The sequence below is a fragment of the Callorhinus ursinus genome, unplaced genomic scaffold, assembly GCF_003265705.2.
Source record: "Callorhinus ursinus isolate GAN/ISIS: 27379988/994484 unplaced genomic scaffold, GSC_fseal_2.0 scaffold20, whole genome shotgun sequence".
Lineage (NCBI taxonomy): Eukaryota > Metazoa > Chordata > Mammalia > Carnivora > Otariidae > Callorhinus > Callorhinus ursinus.
The window spans coordinates 6,652,787-6,674,033 of record NW_027397082.1 but is presented as its reverse complement, the minus strand read 5'-3'; the positions used below and the strand labels follow the sequence as shown (position 1 = coordinate 6,674,033).

Sequence of the window (21,247 nt, the reverse complement as noted above, 5' to 3'; positions counted from 1 at the left end):
TACTATATTTGAAACATTGTTCTTTGGTGTATTTGTTGAAAAAATGGGGAAAGTTCCATAATGGGAATTTTGAGCAGCAAAGAGACATTATTAGTATAGTAGGCTTTAAGTTGCAAGAGGATGATGAAGAGAAAGGGTGGCTGTAAGGAAACTTGGGGAAACAATGAAGACAAACTTTATCTGTCCCACAATACTCATAATACCATTTAATGTATCTGAAGCAGAAGTAAAATGAAGACTTTTTCTCACTCTGCCTTGTGCCAGGATCAGAACCATGTTCCTGAATTTTGATGGGGGTATAAATAACTTCCAGAGACAAAGTCTCAAATCGAAAGTAAAGTTTAATTTCATGAATTGCAGTAATGCCTTTTGATAGCTAAGCAATGGGTTACTAAGGGATGCAATCCACAGAAGAGTTAGTATTAAAAATCTTTTAAGTATTAAAAATCTTAAGACTTACTAAGAATTACAGCGGGGTAGTAGGGGGTGGGGTGTACAGGAATGCATCAAAATAAGCTCAAGTGATTTAGCATTGGCTTGGCCTAGAAGTTTCTTTTGGGAATTTGAAGAACTCGTATCCATTTATTCATTCCAAAATATTTAGTTAAACGCCTACTATGTGTAAGACACTGGGGATATAGCAGTGAACAGGTAGTTTCCTTTCTTTAAAGAGCTCGTATTTGGGTGTATTGGAATTCTGAATTCTGAATCCAAGGGCACGATAAATCGAATGAAGCAGTGAACTGAGGGAGCCATGATTCTTCACAAACCGCAGCAAAATCAGTATTTTAAGTTTTCTATTTTTGGAAGCTGAGTGCTCTTTAGTTCTGGAAGGGGGGTGGGCAAGTGGGATGTAAAGAGATTGCCCACCGAACACGAAGTCTGTTTGGGTTCAGCAGTTTAGGACCGGAACTCCAAATTACACCTGCAGCATCGAACTAACCCGACCTAGGAGGCAGATAGGATTACAGGAGAAAAACTACTCCATCAGAACCCTCAGAAGGTACAGCCATCTCAGCCTACATCAGAGGGCGATGAACTACAATTCCCACACGCCCTTGCGACAGCCCCTCCCACCAGCACAACTTCAAAGTATGGGAAAGATGGAGGGACGTCGGGCGCACTCCTGTTGCGTCATTAGAGTGTGACTCCAGATACAAAACAGGTCCGGGCTACTAAAGTATGGCAGCTGCTGAGGCGGCGGTGGTATCGTCGTCATCTTTGGAAACAGACACAGCCCTGGTCCCTGAAACTGCAGGAACAGCCGCAGCAACGGCCGCCACCTCACCAGCGACGGCTGCAGCCGCGGCCGTCGCGGCCGCTGCCAGAACCGGATCCGAAGCCAGGGTCTCCAAGGCCGCTTTGGCTACTAAGCTGCTGTCCCTGAGCGGCGTGTTCGCCGTGCACAAGCCCAAAGGGCCCACTTCAGCCGAGCTGCTGAATCGGCTGAAGGAGAAGCTGTTAGCAGGTACTGCAGCCCGGGTGGGGACCAGGCTGAGGCGGTCGCCGCGAGAGCGGAAGCCGCAGAGAGCCAATGGGCTTTTTTTGCGCGCTTGTGGCTCGAGAAGTAAAAGGAGGGGAAAGGGAGGCTGACCACTGAATTAGCTCTGAACAGAAATCTGGGGCATCTCGGGCTTGGACTTGCCCTGACGTGAACTCCTGTAGCCTAGTTGGCCGTTGTCGTTCTCAAGGGAAGAACAAAAAACAAAACACAAAATCCCCACACTTACACAAATAAACCTCTTCCCTTGGGCAGATAAACTAATATTCTGTAATCTGATGGCTCAGGTTGATAAACCCCTCCTGAAGGAAGCACTGGCTCTCTACCCCCAAAGTTGCATTCTTAAAAATAGTTTGGAGATGCAGATATTACTCATTTAACCAAGACTTTAATGCCGTGATTTTCACATAGTGGACATAAGGATTATTTAGAGTCCCTTGTACAAATGCAGGTTCCCGATCCCTGCCCTCCCGGAGATTGTGATTTTGAGGTTCTGGGGTATTTTTTAGGAAACTATTTTTAAACTGTTCTTCCACGTGATTTCTGGTGTTAAGTGGCCTTTGGACCACATTTTGAGGAACACTAAATATAATTTGAGAGCATTCTTTTTTGTTTGTTTCTTCATGTACACTGGGAGGATGTTAGAAAAGCCTGGAGGATCTCTCAGTTCATCAGCCCAGTAGATTATTTCGGACAGTGGCATCAAGGAACCTTAGATTTATTGGTCACCTACAATAGCCAGATCCAGCCTATAGAGATGGGAAGATGAAAGATCCTGTCTTTTCTCTTAACTGAGCTCATAGCAAAGAAATTTCTGCAGACTTGGGTGATAAAACTATTTGCTGCATATTCAGGGCTCTCCTGAATTTGGCCCTGGCCTGTCTTTCCATTAAAAAACTGTCCAGGAACTTTTCTTCTCCACCTCCCCCCCCTCCTTCTTTTTAAGATTTATTTATTTTAGAGTGAGAGAGAGAGAGAGAGAGCGAGCACAAGCAGGGGGAAGAGGCAGAAGGAGAGGGAGAGACTCTCAAGCAGTCTCCCCCTGCTGAGCATGGCTTTCTTCTAGAAACCTCTCACTCAGATGCAGATATTCTCATTACTCCATTTCTATATTGCTTTGGTCTAGTTTATATTTATGTTAGCTAGACCAGGGTACCTGGGAAGGTTCTAAAAGATACTAATTTCAAGGCAGCACATTCTGATGCCCAAACCAGCAAGGTTTGACACCCACTGATTTGTGCCACCGTTAATGGTCATAACCTCTATTAACACTTCTGGCCTTTCCCTATATTGATTCATGTTATACTAAAATCCTTGCTCTTCTTTGTCTCTCTGAATCCTTCAAGGCCCAAAACATCAGAATTTTATAGCCAGAAAAGACCTTCAGAGATATTCTTCCATAAATGTTACCAATAGGATGAACCAAATTCCAATATAGTAGAGGTGGTGTGTATTCGAACTTGAAAGAGGTAAATTTGAACACAAAGGGAAGAAGCAGGTTTGTGGGCCTTCATAATCCAAGGAGTGTCAAGTTGAAAAATAGAGAGTTCTCCAAAAGTTTTCTATAAATTTATAGATGCTCTCATCTATAATATACTATATATATAGTATATTATAATGAATTTATATGAAATATGAAATTCAAGTGAAATAATGAATGAATATAATATAATAATGAATTACAAGTGAAGGGTGAAAGGTTTGAAGCCTGGGCCTGTCCTTATGGTTGCATTCTTAAAAATAGTTTGGAGGAAGCAGACCCTTCCACGCACGGTGATATAATCAGAGAGTGGCATGAGGACTGTGTTCCAGACAGATGGTGTTCTGTAATTATGTGGTCAGGCCAGGCAACACAGCACATCCTTTTGGCCATGTATTCTGGCTTCTCCATTATTGCTCTGCTTCCCTTCTCTTCTTTTTTCTGTCTTCTCTTTTTCATTTCTTTTGCTCTTTTTTTTTATCTTCTCCATGTTAGTGGTTATAAGGGAAGTTTGATGGGTTTGGGAGATGTAGATCATACAGCTCTTCTTTCTTTTCTCATTTGAAGTTCAGTAGCCAATATTCTGTCAATGTATTGATATACATAACAATAATAATGATAGTAATAACAATAACTTATTGTCAGAGTGCCATGTAGTTTCCAAAGCACTTTCAGATAACATTATTTCAGTTTATCTTTACAATAGGAAGATGAGATGGCCCAGATTGGCATTTTCTTTTTTTAAATCTAAATGCTTCAGAGTTTAAGAGGCAACTTAACTGTTACCTACTTCCCACATAACCTTTTGTTAAGATTAGCTTCTTGAAGGAATTGAGGGTTTTGATTTGGGGAGAAGGGCAACAAAAATAGATCATTTGGGAACTTAGTGTTCTTAGAGGTAGCCTTTTGAAAGGTACGCTGGACATTAGGTAGCTGAGGGTACCAGCAAAGAATACCAGGACACAAGAGAGAATTAGAAATGAAATCAAGAACTTGTAAAACTAGCTGCCTATATAAAAACTAACTTCTTTTCATCATTCTCTAACAGCCCACTACTCCTAGGAATTTACTAGGTTTTTCAGGGTTAGCCTGGATATTTGCTCACGTTTAAAAAAAATTTTTTTCCCCTTAGAAAATGAATTCTAGTTTCTACACAACTAATTTTGGAATACTGTTTCTTTGTAATTTAGGGAGTATCTGTACATTTTTAAGTCTGTTCTCTGCTAATAATGTTATCTTAATCTGTTAAGTTTGTACAGTCCTCTTTGTTTTGAGTACTCCATCCACCCTCCCCCCACATTTATGGAGATCTTACTTCATTTGTCTTGCTAATTGCCATTTTTCATCCAATTACTCTCATAGAAGCTGGAATGCCTTCTCCAGAATGGACCAAAAGGAAAAAGCAGACTTTGAAAATTGGACATGGAGGGACGCTAGACAGTGCAGCCCGAGGAGTTCTGGGTAAGAGATATGAATGGAAGTTTGATGTAACTACCACATATTATAGAAAGAAATATTGATTGAGAACAGATAAAGCCATGCCATTTTCAGTCTTCAGTCTTTTGGAGTATTTCAGATCTACTGGATTTATAACGCCATCTTCAAAAGAAGCCCTTAAATGGTACAAGGTATACAAAGCTATTAGAAATAGCCACTTTTGTGTGTGGATGGGACTTTGAGACAGGATTTGTATCTGTGAAGAAAAGAGTTAACGTAGCAGGCCTGAAATTGCTATGTTTAGAAAGGCCTGCTTGCAAGGCTTGCCCTTGGCAGGTATCTGGGGGAACTTGGATTTGAGAGTATTCCCACCCTTCCATATCTGATAAGGGTGGTTTGCTGTGCCTCATCTGTTGGTGTGAACAGTGTGGTGTATGCCGAACACCTGCCTTCCTTTTGGAGTCTGGAATTTTGTCCTACCACTTGGGCAGGTGTGTCTGGGTAACCATCCTCAACCCCCCCCCCCCCAATTAAGAACTTTGGGCACCGAGTTTCTTTTTTTTTTTTTTTTTAAAGATTTTATTTCTTTATTTGACAGAGAGAGACAGGGCGAGAGAGGGAACACAAGCAGGGGGAGTGGGAGAGGGAGAAGCAGGCTTTCCGCTGAGCAGGGAGCCCGACGCGGGGCTCGATCCTAGGACCCTGGGATCATGACCTGAGCCGAAGGCAGACGCTTAACGACTGAGCCACCCAGGTGCCCCTGGGCACCGAGTTTCTGATAGGCTTCCCAGAGTAGGAACATTGCACATGCTCTTTACATGTTGGAGAAAGGAGCATGCTCTAGTGTCCCTGTCATGGGAGGAAGAGAGAATAAGGAAACCTATGTGTGGATTTCTCCAGTGTCTTTTTCCCTTTATGATCCTACTATGTAACGTTCCTGTGTCACTGTGGTGAGTCTTAGCCATGTATCTTCCATGAATCTTCCAACGTGGAGTGTCATGTTGGGGATTCCTGACAAAGTATTTGGCTCTTTTTTTTTTTTTTTTTGGCCTATCTCAGATTTCATCTCTGAGATCAGCTCTTTTGAGAAAGTGAGCCTTATGGTTCCTGAGAGGAAGTCACACTTTGTCTTGGAGGTATAGTGAGCATTATTGCTTGTGGAGGCAGATTGGTATAATTGACTGACAGAAAAATCACTTACCCTTTTTATTCTTTTTTTTTTTATGCCTCTAGTAAAGGTTCTAAAGTTTACAGACTGCTAAAGTATGTATCCACATACTTTACACAAGTGTTTTAGATGTTTAAATTGTTTTACAAACTTTTTGTATAATTCTGTCCATAGTCACAGAAATACATATGTTGGGATTCCTGTCCTCATATCCTAGAAACAGAGTTCTGTAGGACAATACTTACTTTTTTACGTGGTCTGGTGTTTTGTACTTTATTCTATTTCATTTTTTTTAAATGTTGATAATCCACTAATGATTTTGTGATGCATTAATGGGTTGTGATTCACGGTTTATAAAATACTGTGCTACAGTGTCCAGTCCATTTTATTAGAGCTAAAAAATTAGGTACAAACAACAAACCTGATCTAAGCTGTCCAAAGGAAATGAATGATTATTTAGAAGAAAAGGATAAAGTTGGTGAAGAAAATTCTATTTTTCAAGAAAGTTAGAAACAATGTATGATTGTGCACTTTCAAAAATTAGTTTTTAGTTCATTTGGAAAAATAGCTTTACTGAGGGTTTAAATAGATTTATTATTATTTTTTAATATTTTTATTTATTTTTTATTTATTTGAGAGAGAGAGACAGAGAGAGAGCATAAGAGGGGAGAGGGTCAGAGGGAGAAGTAGACTCCCTGCCGAGCAGGGAGCCAGATGCAGGACTCCATCCTGGGACTGCGGGATCATGACCTGAGCTGAAGGCAGTTGCTTAACCAACTGAACCACCTAGGCGCGGGAGTGTTTAAATAGATTTAAAAAAACACAAGGAAATCCATTTTCCTGAGTTAGAGAACTTGAATAGGCAAATTCTGACCACTTAAAGTTACTGTTTCTTACCGTAACTAATGATAATCATTTAATGAGCAGCGTACTATGTGTGAAGTCTTCAGCTTAGGGCATATATAAATTATATACTTTAATCCTCTTGTAAACCTATAAGGTAGGTGTTATTATTCCTCATTTTACAGAAGAAATCATGACCCTGAGAGAGAGTGCATTGTCATGGTTTGTGGCAGAGTCAGAATTTTGAGCCAGATCTGCGCAGTTCCAGAGCTTCTGCCCTAACCTGGCATGGCACATACCTGGGCCTTCTGCCCTCCTGCCATGCCCATTGCAGGGTTACCTAGCAGTCACAGCCTTCTTTGTGACTGGTCCTCAAAGTGGCTTCACAGTTTTTATTAGTTCAGTGCTCTTGGAGTTGAAGCCTATTCGTTGTAACCATTCTGTTCTATTTTCCACGGCACAGCACCAAGAATATGAGAGGAGACAGCATAAGGTCTGCTGTTTATTTATGAATAGACGAAATGTATTCATTTCTGGTGATTTTTACTCACTGGTATGCAGAAAATAGTGATATTCAAGTCAGTGAATAAATACGTTTATTTTTTACCCTAAAGCTAAGGGATCTTGTTGAAATTTCCATTTTAGTATTATGAAAGGCTGGCATTTGGCTAAGATTTGTATGAGTGGAAGAAATTGCATTGGAAATAATTTCCTATCTGGAGGCTTAATTTATATTTGATCACCCAGGAACTTTTATGATGATATAATCTGTGCATATGTCAAATTTATTAATTTTTCTTCTAATACCTGTAGTTCCCAAGGGAATAAAGTAAAAAAAAAAAAAGTAGGTATTTAGTCACAGAATATAGCGTATTCATTGTTTAAATTAGTAATTCTGGAGACTTAGAAGTTGATTTTTGTTTTATGGTGGAATAAACACTGGGTTCTAATCATCATGAGTTTGTGAACCTAGCAGCTTTACTAAGTACACACAACCTGGGAAAAATCTATAACCTCTCTGAATTTCCATTTGTTTATCTCTTGAAAGGGGTAAGTAACATCTACCATAACTTTCAGTAGATTTACTGAAATATCATATGAAATATCTATAACCTACAGATGTATGCTATATTCTGTCAAGTGCTTTATAGAGGTCTTTTTTTTTTTAAACAAAACTGGACCTGTATGAAAAAATATACTCTTACTTTCAACATGTAGACTGTTTTTGCTGAAACTTTTTTCCTTTGTAATATTAATGGTACAGATTTAAGAATTTAGTTGACAATTTAAGATGTAATCTGAAATTTGGGTTTATAATTCTATTAACCTATATTATATATAATATATATGACATATAATTCTATAAAGAGGGCTTGTAAGATTCTTAAAAATCCTGTGGTAAGTAGAATAATGGCCCCCTAAATATGTCTATGTCATAACCTCCAAAATCTATGAAGGTTCTATCACAATCTCTGTTAGGTTCTATCACAGGAAGGAATTAAGGTTGCTAATGACTGCCTTTAAGATAAAGAGATTATCTTGGAATATCCAGGTGGACCCAGTGTAATCACAAGGGTCTTTAAAAGTGGAAGAGGAGCCAGAAGAGAGAGATGTGGCATTGGAAGCAGTGGTTGGAGTGATGTGATTGCCGGATTTAAATGAAGGAGTCACTGAGCCAAGGAATGTCAGCAGCCTCTAGAAGCTAGAAAAAGCAAGGAACCTCCCGTAGAAAGACTCTATAGAGAGATTCTTCCATAGCGTGTTTAGAAAAGACTGCAGCCATGTAGACACCCTGATCTTTAGCTTAGTAAAACTTATTTCAGACTTCTGATCTCCAGAACTGTAAGATAATGTTTGTTGTTTTAAACTACTAAGTTGGTAATTTGTTACAGCAGCAATAGGAAACGAATACACCCATTTATTATAAATCACCTGAAATGGAATCTCAGTTTCTGTCACTTCAAAAATTATTATTTTGGGGGGCGCCTGGGTGGCTCAGTAGGTTAAGTGTCTGCCTTCAGCTCAGGTCATGATCCCAGGGTCCTGGGAACAAGTCCCATGGCAGGCTCCTTGCTCAGCAGGGAGTCTGCTTCTCCCTGTGCCTGCCACTCACCCTGGCTTGTGCTCTCTCTCTCTCTGACAAATAAATAAATAAAATCTTTAAAAAAAAATTTTTTTTAACTTTAGAGGTTATAAAATTACTGAAAAATTTTAGAAAATATAAAAACAATAAAGTTAAAAATTATCTATTTTCTACCTTCGGCAATAGTCACTGACATTTTTGCTGTATTTTCTCCTAGCTTTATATCTCTGCAAAATTTTTAAAGTAAGCTGTTTTATTGTATGTACATTTGTATTCTTTTTTTTTTTACTTAACATCATAACATCATCATTTTTATGTTAAAGAACTCTCAGTAAACATTTTTCTTTTTTTAACTTTATTGAAGAATAATTGACAAATATAATTGTGTATATTTAAAGTATTGAAATCATATCAGGTATATTCTCCAACCACAGTAGTATGAAACTAAGAAATCAATTACAGTAGGAAAGCTAGAAAACTTACAAATATGTAGAAGTTAACACACTTTGAACAGCCAATGGGAAAGGGAAAATCAAAGAATATCTTGAAACAAGTGAAAATAGAAACACAACATACCAAAACTTATGGGATGCAGGAAAAGCATTCCAAGAGGGAAATAAACATTATTATTAAGGGTGACATAATGCTGTGTCCTATCAGTCAAGTACTTATTTAACCGTTTCCCTATTTGAGATCATTGATCTTAGCAGAGTTTTGTTAGTAGGACTGATTTTGTGAGGAACATCTTCATGAATAAAACTTTTTGGTTTTGGATTATTAAGATAGATTTCTAGAAGTGGAAAGATACAGGTCTTTTAAGATGGTTGCAAGGGTGTTAGAGAATTAGGTAAATGGCAATAGAAACTTCCAACTGCTGCAAAAGCTTTGGAATTACACATGTCATATCCTTGCCTGTTCTGAAGTGGCTTTCATCATTTAAAAAAGTCTATCTTTATGGTTTGAGAATAGAATACTGGGACATTTGGATAGATTTGGAGATAGTGGATTTTTTTACAGAGAGACATTTGAGCACAGAAAATTTGGGAGATGGAGAAAGAGAGTAGTCATTGTGAGACAGTGCTTGGCAAAACCTGTTATTCATTCATTCTCCCAGTTCTTCCCACTTTTCAAACTGTTGTGTCTCTGTTCATGCCTTTCTTTTCAGACAAACTGCTCATCTCTGTCTTCTTTAGCATTAGAAATCCTACTGACCTTTCCAGATTTGGCTGAAATGCTCTCTCCTACATGGGTAGCCTGTCCACCTTTGCTCTTTTACGCTGCTAGTGTAAAATTTCATTCTATTCTAACATTAACTCACGAAGGGCTGAAACCAGGTCTTACTTAGTTCTGTGCCTGTATAATAAGTACTGAATAAGATGTTGAATGATTGAATGAGAAAAAGCTGAGTAAAAATTCTGTCTAGTAAACTGTCCCTTGAATGAAAAGCCACTGGTTGGTTGGGCCTCAACTCCAGATAATCTTTCTACATTCCACTTTTGTAGTAGTCTGCCTAGAATTCTGCTTTCACGGGTCACCTGACTTCAGTGGGCTTTGGTTTTCTTGGATATAAAATGAGAAGATTAAGCTGGATAGCTTTAAAATGCCTTCTTGATTCAAATTCTGTCATTCTGGATCACTGACCTAGCAGTGAAATCAGTGTTTCAACCATGATAAAGTCAAACATGTCAGCCTCTTCTAAGACACCTGCCCTCTGGTTGATAAACCCACTGTGCTCATTCTTGCATCTGAGTATTTGTGCAGTTTGTTCCTTTTTTAGAACATGGTTCTCTCTTCTCTGTATGTTCAAATTCTAAACATCCTTTAAGGCCTATCTCAAGCTCTGTTTGAAAAGCTTGAATGAGCATTATCTGGCCTCTAGCAATTTAGAGTACTCCCTTTGACCTCGTACAGCAATTATTCTGTGTTCATTTTGACTCTTACTCATATACTATCTTATTGCTATTTAGCATTAGTCACTCATTAATTCATGCACTATTTTTTTGAGCACTTGCCATTTCCCTTATCTGTATTTTATTTTCCCCATGAGGTTATAAACTCTTTCAAAGTCAGGAAATGTTCTGTTCATTAAAAGTATTGTTCTTGGGACTGTGTACATAGTAGCTGTTCCAGAAATATTGACTGGGGATTCTTGAATGGAACAAAATTGTGTTGAATCTTGGTTATTATTATATAAAGTTTTTTTCCTGGACAGTAGCAGCTATCATTTGAAGAGTATGATGCTCAACCTAGGATACTAAAGGCAGACAGTTGTTTTTATCTTAGTCTTTGAACTAATATGACTCTATCATAGAAGCTTAGGGAGGGTTTGGGATGACTTAATGTGGGGGTTGAGATTTTGAGCTGGGTTTCGAAGGATGGATTTTGAACACTAGAGAGTTGGTACTATAGGTATTGGGACCCTATTGAGGATTGTGGGGCTTTGTAGTGTGCTGTACAGGTAATCAGAAATGGTTATAAAATGGTATGAATCGAAAGGGAAAGGGATCGAATGTAGAACAGTCAGGTTAGTAGTGGTTTAGGCTAATTTAGGCTTATGCCAGTGGGAAGAAAGCCTAGGTGAGTAAGGTGGCAGAAGGATAAAGAGGAAGGGGGTCTACTGTTAGTCTGGTCTGAATTTTGACTCCACCATATACAAGTTGTTAGATGATGGGCAAAGTTCTTAGTCTCTCTCTGTCTGAGTTTCCTCATCTATAAAATAGGGATAATTGTATTATTTTTTAGGATTGTTATAAGGATTAAATGAGCTAATGAATGGAAAGCATTTAGAGTGGAATTTGATACATGGTAAACTCAATGAATGATATCTGCTGTAAATATTCATGATAATTCTTTTAGCTGGTCAGTCATTTCTTGTTTTTTTCTCGTAATTCTGAATTGTGGTGTTTATACTGTGTTCTTTTACGAAATCGTATCCATTGATGAGAAATACTTCAATTCTTATAAAAATTTGCTTTCTGTTAAGTGAAGAAATGATTGTAAACTCTCATTCTCTCCTGGTGAAATGTATTGTCATAAGGATAAATGATCTTTGAAGTTGAAGAGATAGGCGGGGCATTGTTGTACTTAATATGTGGTCTATGTGAACATACATTCTCCAAGCTCTCATTTTACCTTGTATTCTTCTTTGTGTTTGGTTGATCTGTTATGCTTCTGTTTTCTTGATTGTATACTGCTGGACACTAATCATTTTTAAATGGTTCATTAGTTATGATGATGGTTTTTGTTTTGTTTGATAATGAGCTCTATCAAAAGGCTTTATCATACTGTGGTTAAATTGTACTGTATATTTTTCACTGATCCATATATAAAATTCCAGTTAGTCCTCTGAGATTGTTCTAGAACTTTTCATTATGTAATTGTCTGGGTTGAGGTTTCTATCGTGTTTAACACTTTGAGAGAAAAAACAAAGTGTCCCTCCCATCCTCTCTTCAGAATTTCTAAGTTGCATGACAAGTTCAACTGATTGGAGTAATAGGAACCCTCTAGTTATGCTAAGTATATGTTCTTTCCAACTTCATGTTACTTGTGCCAGGAAATTATGACCAAAATATATAGATATTTCAAAAATCTAGTTTTCATAATAGAGTGTCATAATATTTCTTTCTTTGATTTATAGTGGTTGGAATTGGAAGGGGAACAAAAATGTTGACCAGTATGTTGTCAGGGTCCAAGGTAAGAACACTGGAATACTTTTTCTTTTCTCTTGAATGTTTTTCTTAGTGAACTATGTTTTGGATTTTAATCAATTAAAAAATTGTGTACATTGCATTTACAGGTGTTATTCCTGAGTATTAATTGCATTTGTCTTGATAGCTGAGATTCAGAATATTGAGACTATAAATTGGAAATTCTTCAACAAATTGATTTATAGAAGCAAAAACTCTGCAGTGCTTATCATTTTAAAAATTATATTGTCTTTTTATATATTTCTTTTTTTTTAAAGATTTTATTTATTTATTTGAGAGAGAGAGAATGAGAGATAGAGAGCACGAGAGGGAAGAGGGTCAGAGGGAGAAGCAGACTCCCTGCTGAGCAGGGAGCCCGATGTGGGACTCGATCCCGGGCCTCCAGGATCATGACCTGAGCCGAAGGCAGTCGCTTAACCAACTGAGCCGCCCAGGCGCCCTATATATTTCTTGGATGAACGAGAACTTACAGATCATAAATTCTATTTGCAGATTTTTTTTTTAAACCTTGGAATTTTTATAAAAACAATACCATTAAAAAAAAAAGAAAATACCATTTTATAACCCATACACTTTTCAGCAAAAGACCTGCTGTGTTCACTGGTTACAAAATGTTTACTGAAGACAAGTGAAGCTTCTTTAGGGATGATAAGTTACATCATTCCTCTATGAGAGTAACCTTGGCTGAATCAAAAAGCACTTTTTAAGGCACTTGAAAGAGAAGAAGGTTTATGCAGGGACAGGGAGAGCTGTGGATAGCTTCAGGCCGTCAGTGAGAACCCTCCTGCAAAACAGCAGGGTAACAGAGGTCAATGTGTCAAAGGGGTTAACCTCTCTGTGGGCCTCTCGGTTTTTCCTTAGGAAGAATGATTGGATCCCCTCTAGGATCTCTTGCAGCTCTAAGAGAGACAGTCATATCTGTATTCTAATTGGCAGTGAGGTGCTGGTTATAACATTTGTGGCTAGGGACCAGTGAAAATGCTTATGCAGGAGGCAGAGAAGAATTTAAGCAAGTTCCTGGACTAACTTTATTTATTTATTTATTTAATGTTATGTTAATCACCACACATTACATCATTAGTTTTTTTTTTTTTAAGATTTTTATTTATTTATTTGACAGAGAGAGACACAGCAAGAGAGGGAACACAAGCCGTGGGAGTGGGAGAGGGAGAAGCAGGCTTCCCATGGAGCAGGGACCCCGATGCGGGGCTTGATCCCAGGACCCTGGGACCATGACCTGAGCCGAAGGCAGACGCCTAACGACTGAGCCACCCAGGCACCCCACATCTTTAGTTTTTGATGTAGTGTTCCCTGATTCATTGTTTGTGTGTAACACCCAGTACTACATGCAGTACGTGCCCTCTTTAATACCCATCACCAGGCTAACCCATCCCGCCACCCCCCTCCGCTCTAGAACCCTCAGTTTGTTTCTCAGAGTCCATAGTCTCTCATGGTTCGTCTCCCCCTCCGATTTCCCCCCCTTCATTTTACCCTTCCTACTATCTGCTTTTTTTTTTAACATATAATGTATTATTTCTTTCAGAGGTACAGGTCTGTGATTCAACAGTCTTAACACAATTCATAGTTCTCACCATAGCACATACCCTCCCCAATGTCTATCACCCAGCCACCCCATCCCTACCACCCCCCACCACTCCAGCAACCCTCAGTTTGTTTCCTGAGATTAAGAATTCCTCATATCAGTGAAGTCATATGATACATGTCTTTCTCTGATTGACTTATTTCTCTCAGCATAATTAAAACCCTTCCTTTAAGTGGGATATGACTAATTGGTCAAGTGAACTTGTCTAAATTGTTTCTTAAAATGTATATATGGTCAAAGACCATTTAAAAAAAAACTTCCAGCTTATTGCAGATTAATGACTTTTGTAAAATATAATTTAAATGCTATGGTAACATCAGATTGCTAACAAGTTTCTAAACACCCTCATTTTCTGAGCTTATCTTATTGCAGGTGCTGGCTCATGGAGCACACTTTGAGTGGCAGTGGTCTAAGTATGCTTTTCTTAAAATAAAAAGCCCTCGAGAACATACTGTCTTTGACATCCCATTTTAGTTATCAGTTGGAATAGAAACCTGTATCTTTCAGTTGGAAAGGATCTTAATACCTTAGATACATGGAAAAATTTCAGTGTGTCTTGCTGCGTAATCTTTAAAATGTTGGTGTTGAAAAATCACAGAATACAAGAATTGTGTTAGAATGGCAGGGTTTGATGTGTTTTGCTAAATTTGTACATTGTGCTTAAATACTTATACATGGCGTTTAGAATTTTTCTCTGATACAGGGTTTTGCCATTTGCTTAATATTTGTTTCTTCTTAATATTTGTTACTTCTTCCGAAGTATAGACAGTGGTTACATTGATGCAGAATTATGGATGATTTTTTTTTTCTCTTTTCACATTATTTAGTATTTTCTAAAATCTTGACAATGAACAAATCACTCTTATAATAATAACCAACAAGATATGTTTGCATTAAGGATTTGTTCTTTTTCTCCAAGATAAAAGATGTGACATTCACTGGATTATTCATTATTCACCTCTCCCCTCCTCCCAAAACCACAAATACACCACTCTATTGAAAGGTTTTACATATAAATTCCAGGCATATTTCCAGAAATATGACCGGAAATGTAAATACATCATTGGCTGTAGTTTAAGCTTTATTTATCACGAACCATTTTGGTATTCAGCTCGGAAAGCTGAATGTCATACAGTGAAGTCACTGATCCTCAGATGACTGTATCCTAAATAGAAAATCCCAGGTGCATCTTATTACAGAAACCTAGTTCTTGGATGCTTCACATTTCAAAAATAGGCATTTTTATCTTGTTAGCCATTTGTTTTTCTTACACTTTTAATTTTAGATTATGTATCTGTTTAAAAAATTAAGTCATTTAAATTTAACTATGTGGAATATTACATTTTTATCAAAAGTAGTTAAAAATTTTTAATGAATTTTTAAAAATAGATTTTGTCTTTAGCACTGGAAGGAATCTTAGAGATTGCTTCCAAAAATTGTTTGACCAAGACCCCTAGTAAGAAATTCATTTTACATTGTGACCCTATATACACATACACATATAAAAACCAAAAATTTCAGGGGCGCCTGAGTGGTTGAGTTGGTTAAGCCTTCGGCTCAGGTCATGATCTCAGGGTCCTGGGATTGAGCCCTGGGTTGGACTCCCTGCTCAGCGGGGAGCCTGCTTCTCCCTCTCCCTCTGCCCCTCCCCAGTTTGTGCAGGCGCTTGGTCTCTCTCTCTCAAATAAATAAATAAAATCTTAAAAAAAGAAAAATTTTGTCAAAGAGCCTTAACCCTATGTACAATGTACTCTTGATATTTTTCCTTCTACTTCATTAAAAAATATTGGTGCCTGCAGCCTCCAAACTAGGCACGGACCTACCAGACCTACCATTGGACCTAATGTTTACTCCTTCTCTACTTTCTACTTTTACAGACAAATTTTATTTACATCACAATGCCACTAGAAAAATTCATCTTACAGTATGTGTAGGGTAGAGTTACCTCAAGAGTAGAATTATTTTGTTCTTGGTTGGCAGATATTCGGTGTTCCCATTACAGCCATATCACAGTGCATCCCTCCCTCACCATCCAGTCCTGATTAGAGACATTGCTAATTGAACATGGCCTAACACTCTTTCCTGCTGAACCAAGAAACATCCTTAGAATTCATTTCAACATAATTGCCACTTCATACAGCCACTACCAATTAATGGGTGGAGTGCTGACCTTTTTAATAAAATCTTTATCCCATCAGGTGATTTGGTTCCATTCTTTGAAGACCAGAGACCATTTAAACCACCCAACTCCTTTCTTGCATTCCTTCTGATTCAGATCATTGTACGATCTAAGAGTCTCGCTCTGTGTTCTTCACTGCTTCTTCTATCTTGTAGTACTTTTTGCTTTGCCAGTGATCACGTTTCTCTTGAGCCATTTTTTTTTCACTGCATGTTCTATTGGGTTACATTTATAATGTGTATAAAAAGCATCTAGGTTTTCTATATAATGCCTTAGGTACAGAAGTTGATCGATAAATCCTATTAAGAGTTGACCCTTGAAAAATGCAGAAGTTAAGGATATTGACCCCCTATACAGTCAAAAGTCACCATACAACTTTGGCTCCCTAAAAATTTAACTTACTAATAGCCTGTTGTTTATCATAAACATTACTGATATCATATATAGTCAATTAGCACATACTTTGTATGTTATTTGAATTTTATACTGTATTCTTAAAGTAAGCTAGAGAAAAGAAAGTGGTATTAAGAAAATCATGAAGAAGAAAACACGTACTTACAGTACTGTACTATAAAAAATTACATATAAGTGGACCCACGCAGTTCAAACCCATGTTATTCAAGTATCAGTAATACTAGTATTCCCAAGTGTTTTGTGTATCCCCTGATCTCTCTCCTGAGTTCCAGGCCTATTGGATCTCTCGAACTACATGTTCCATAGACACTGATATTTATATTATCTAGGCAAGTTCTGTTGGAAACCTTGAGTACAGTTAATTTCATTCCTTTTTCCTATCTATTTTTTCTGGTAGCCAAGGCAAAACATGGCACTCATCAGAAACAGGAAGCATCCCCTGCCAGTTCTTTAGGGAGAAACAGTTTCTCTGGGCGTTAAAGTGAGAAAAAAATTTCTTAGTGTGAGGGATATTGCATGACAGACAGTGGTTCTCAAAAATAGTTTTATAACAGATATAGAAGTGCATCTATATAAAATGTAACTTAGATAATTCTGAGAGAAGTTAGGCTAATATGTCCCTTTGGCCTAACTTGGTCTAAATACCTAGAAGAAGGCAGTGGTTGCATGGTCCCTCTACCAGCTTCCCTAAATTATACTTTCTTTGAGCCAATCACTAAGCAGATGTACTTAGAAGTAACAAACTTTGATGAGATTTTGTAGTACTACCTTTATTAGCTTCCTATATTGCTGATTAAAGTCAGTTACTTATATGTGCTTTAGAAACCACATGAGCAGATGGAAGGGTTGATGTCCTATTATGAAATCACTGATGCCATATAAAGACTAACCAGCATTTTCCAAATGTAAGGCCACTCCCCCATCTCTGTAGAGATAAACCGAAGTGGTACCTATAGGCAAAGCCAGCATTTCTTCAGAAAGCAGCTTTGTATCCCTCCAACAGTTGAACAAATATTATTGTTGGGGTATCCAAACTTTTCCACCCTGGATGTGTTCAAAAGACAGTAACCTTCCCCCAACTATACAGTAGCATTTTGAGGTTAACCAGTCAATGGCAACTCTGGAGTGTGACTTGCATATTGCTCCTGTGAAATATAAGCCAACTCTCCAGGACTTGCACATTTCTGTTGTTTTCTCCAGAGGCTAGGCCAGTTTGTACCTTGTCTTTACGCTCTATTAATATTCATACATTTCATAAGGACTATATTGAAAATTTGAAGGGCTTACACTTATGATCTGTAAAGAGCTATTCCTTTTTTAATGAAGACATTTGAAGTCACATGTTCTTGGTTTGGTAGGTTTTTAAAAAAATGTTCTTCCTCATCATAAATAATATTCCTTTGTTTGTGAAACTTTGATCACAAGCTTTCAAATCAATCCTCGGAAAAAGCAGTTGTTGCCTAGTTGAGATGGAAATGATTATGTATCCTTTTTGTAACATAAAAATATTTTCCTTTCTCCTGAGGACTACAGAAGCCAATTTGCTCTTAAAGCTGTCTAGCTCTAGTATCTTGCTGTGGGGTTCAGGGAACTTGAAGATGAGTAGAGAGTAGAGTGGTATTAGTAGCAGAGAGAAACCATGAATCCCAAAGAACACACAGTTCACTGGAAACTTCTTTAAGAATTCCATAGGCCCTCCATTTGTTTTGTTGTAGTCAAATTATGTTGTAATGAATACTTTAATAGAATTCAGAATTACCAAGTATGCGTCCTGTCTCTGTGTAGAATTTAGGTCAGTAAACAGAAATACTTTAGACCCCATAGGATAAAATGGTGGTGTGTGTATACACATTCCCATGTCTTTTTTCTTCTAACCCATATCTTCCTGGTGGTGAGGTTTTATTTCTCTTGGAGGCTTACCTGTCTGGGCGGATTTTTCTAAGTAGCTTGTGGACCATTTAAAGATTTTTATCTATTTATTTGACAGGGAGACAGTGAGAGAGGGAACACAAGCAAGGGGAGTGGGAGAGGGGAAGCAGGCTTCCTGCTGAGCAGAGAACCCGAAGCGGGGCTCGATCCCAGGAGCCTGGGATCATGACCTGAGCTGAAGGCAGATGCTTAATGGCTGAGCCACCGAGGCACCCCGCTTGTGGACCGTTGACTAGAATTAAAAGATTATTATCATTAGATGCCAAGACAAGGGAGAGCTAGAAAACAGCTATGATTTAGATCAGCAGTTCACAAAGTATGGTCCAGGGACTTCTGAGGCTTTCTCAGGGGTCTGTTGAAGTCAAAACTGTTTTCATAGCTTTGCAGTCCAATGAGCATATTGTGGAGTTTTTCAGAGGTTACCTGACTGATAGCATGGCTTTGATAGTTAATGGAATGTGTGCGTGTATATCAGTGTTTTAAACATTTTTGTGTTTTAATTTCTAACACAATAAGTATCAACAGATAGAACTCATATGGAAAAAAAAATTGTTTTTTTTCTAAGGTTTCTAAGGCTAAGGTTTCTAAATAACTTTCAAGGGTATATAGGCATTTAAAACCACAGTGTTTGAGAATTGCTTATTTAGGTATTATTTCCCTTAAAAAAAAATCCAGCATATAGCCAGATTCAGCATAAGCACAGAACCTGGAAGGATTTGAAACTTGGCAGATACAATCTGGATGTCCCAAACTATGGTGAAATGTGAAGAATTGCACAGATAAGAACTTCTCCAGCATGTATATAACTTTATCAACTTTTTATTAAGTGGCTACCATGTTTCCATTTAGTAAAAAACACAATAGAACAGCAATGCAAAATCCAAGCTAGCAGTTTGTAATTGGAGAAGATAAGGATCAATATATATCTTTGTATTTCTCACAAGCACCTAGGAAAATAAGTTGCACATTCACAGTCCTTAAGAAACATGATTGAATGAAAGCACACACTAATGAATGAGTGAATACATGATGTGGGTTTGATATAGGCCTTCATTCTTATATAAGAAACTTGTATTGAGCACCTACTCTTAGCTTTGTGCCAGGTAGGTGATTGGAAGTTGAGATGAATTAAAAGGTGGCTTTGAAAGATGAACAGTGGGTAGGGTTTGATTCTTAGAAAAGAGAGGAAGCTCAGGGCTAGGGAGGTAGCATGTGCAAGAACCCCTGGAGTCCGGAGTGGAGAATGAACATTGCATACTTGGAAAGCATGTTCCAAGATTAAAAGGTTCCTGGTTAAAACTTTTACACAGGGGGCGCCTGGGTGGCTCAGTCGTTAAGCGTCTGCCTTCAGCTCAGGTCATGATCCCAGGGTCCTGGGATCGAGCCCCGCATGGGGCTCCCTGCTCGGTGGGAAGCCCGCTTCTCCCTCTCCCACTCCCCCTGCTCGTGTTCCCTCTCTCGCTGTGTCTCTCTCTGTCAAATAAATAAATAAGATCTTTAAAAATAAATAAATAAATAAAACTTGTTACATAGGATAGCGCAAACATTTTCAAGGCATAGTATACATGATTGTTTTTCTCATGCAACAAGATGGATGATTAAGGCAAAAATCAGAGCATTTTCTTGCTTTATTGTTTCTTATGGGAACTCACTATAACCACTGTTAACTGTAAATCATTCTGTATCTTTTTTTTTTTAAATAATAATGATGATAGTATTGTTCAGTGTTGCTTACCATGGCCAGCTATTGTTGTTTTCGGCTCTGCCCTCCTGAGGTACTATTATCTCCATCTTAAGGACAACAAGGCTCCTGCAGCCCCATGTTGGGCTCTGTGCTCAGTGCGCAGCCTGCTGGAGAGTCTCTCCCTCTCCCTTTTTTCCTCCCCCTGCTTGTTCTCTCTCTAAAAATAAATAAATCCTAAAAAAGTTATTTTGAGCTATATAATAGAAGATGATTTCATCAATGGGCACTTAAGCTGGTATAAAATGCTTGTTTATGGGAATATGAAGTTTTAATATTTTTCTCATTTTTGTCTCTGGTTCCTTCACTAGCGTAATAAACTTGTCATTAATAAACACCTTTCTGCAAAGTACTTTGGCTTCCTCTTTAAAAAAATGTCCACATAACTACAGATTATTTTCAGTGGGAATTATATTCCTTGCATTTTTCTCAGTGCTTCATGTGTTGTTCCAAGTAAAACTTGAATTTGACCAAAAGAGAGCAGTATAAAGAATATGTAATACAGGGGCACCTGGGTGCCTTAGTCAGTTGAGCGTCAGACTCTTGATTTCAGGCTAGGTCATGATCTCAGGGTCCTGAGATTGAGCCCCGCGTCAAGATCCGCACTCAGCAGTGGGGAGTATGCTTCTCTCTCTCTGCCCCTCTCCCCGCTTGTGTGCTCTCTCTCTCTCAAATAAATAAATAAATCTTAAAAAAAAAAAAAAGAATATGCAATACAAGTGTGCCCTGAGGTGAGAGTAAAATAGTCCTCAGTTAACTATGAATGCTCTAATTCTTCACTTATGAATAAATGATCAGTTCTTAAAAGTGACTTTTTTCCTTTCAGAGAACTCAAGAAGTAGCTATTTCTCTATTAAGAAAACACATGTAATATTAAGTACAGTACCTCCACTTTACTAGTTTGGTCCACTTTCTACATATTTAGCTTTTGTTGAAATATCTAATCAAGTTACTGAGATTAGTCGTAGTATTTCATGTAAGAAGTAGTAAATTGATTTTATTTTTAAATTAATTTTAATTGTATGTGTGGTAAAATTGTTGAGTCTTGTGATGGCCAGGTAGGAATTTATTGTATCATTCTCTCTACTCATAAGCATATTGGAAATTTTTCCTTCAGAGTCAAAACTGCCTAGTACAAAACTGGTTTTAGAAATATGTTTGT

General features: G+C 38.0%; 1 protein-coding gene across 1 annotated transcript in view; it reads left to right on the top strand.

Annotated features, from left to right (window-relative positions):
• Positions 1-1,111: 1,111 nt before the first annotated feature.
• The window catches only part of TRUB1 (TruB pseudouridine synthase family member 1), a 38,517-nt gene continuing 18,381 nt past the window's right edge, over positions 1,112-21,247 (top strand). The window contains exons 1-3 of the mRNA XM_025881061.2: positions 1,112-1,468; positions 4,344-4,442; positions 12,150-12,205. Coding sequence (XP_025736846.1) covers positions 1,183-1,468; positions 4,344-4,442; positions 12,150-12,205 — 441 coding nt within the window. The 5' untranslated portion in view covers positions 1,112-1,182. The remainder of the gene's footprint in view (positions 1,469-4,343; positions 4,443-12,149; positions 12,206-21,247) is intronic.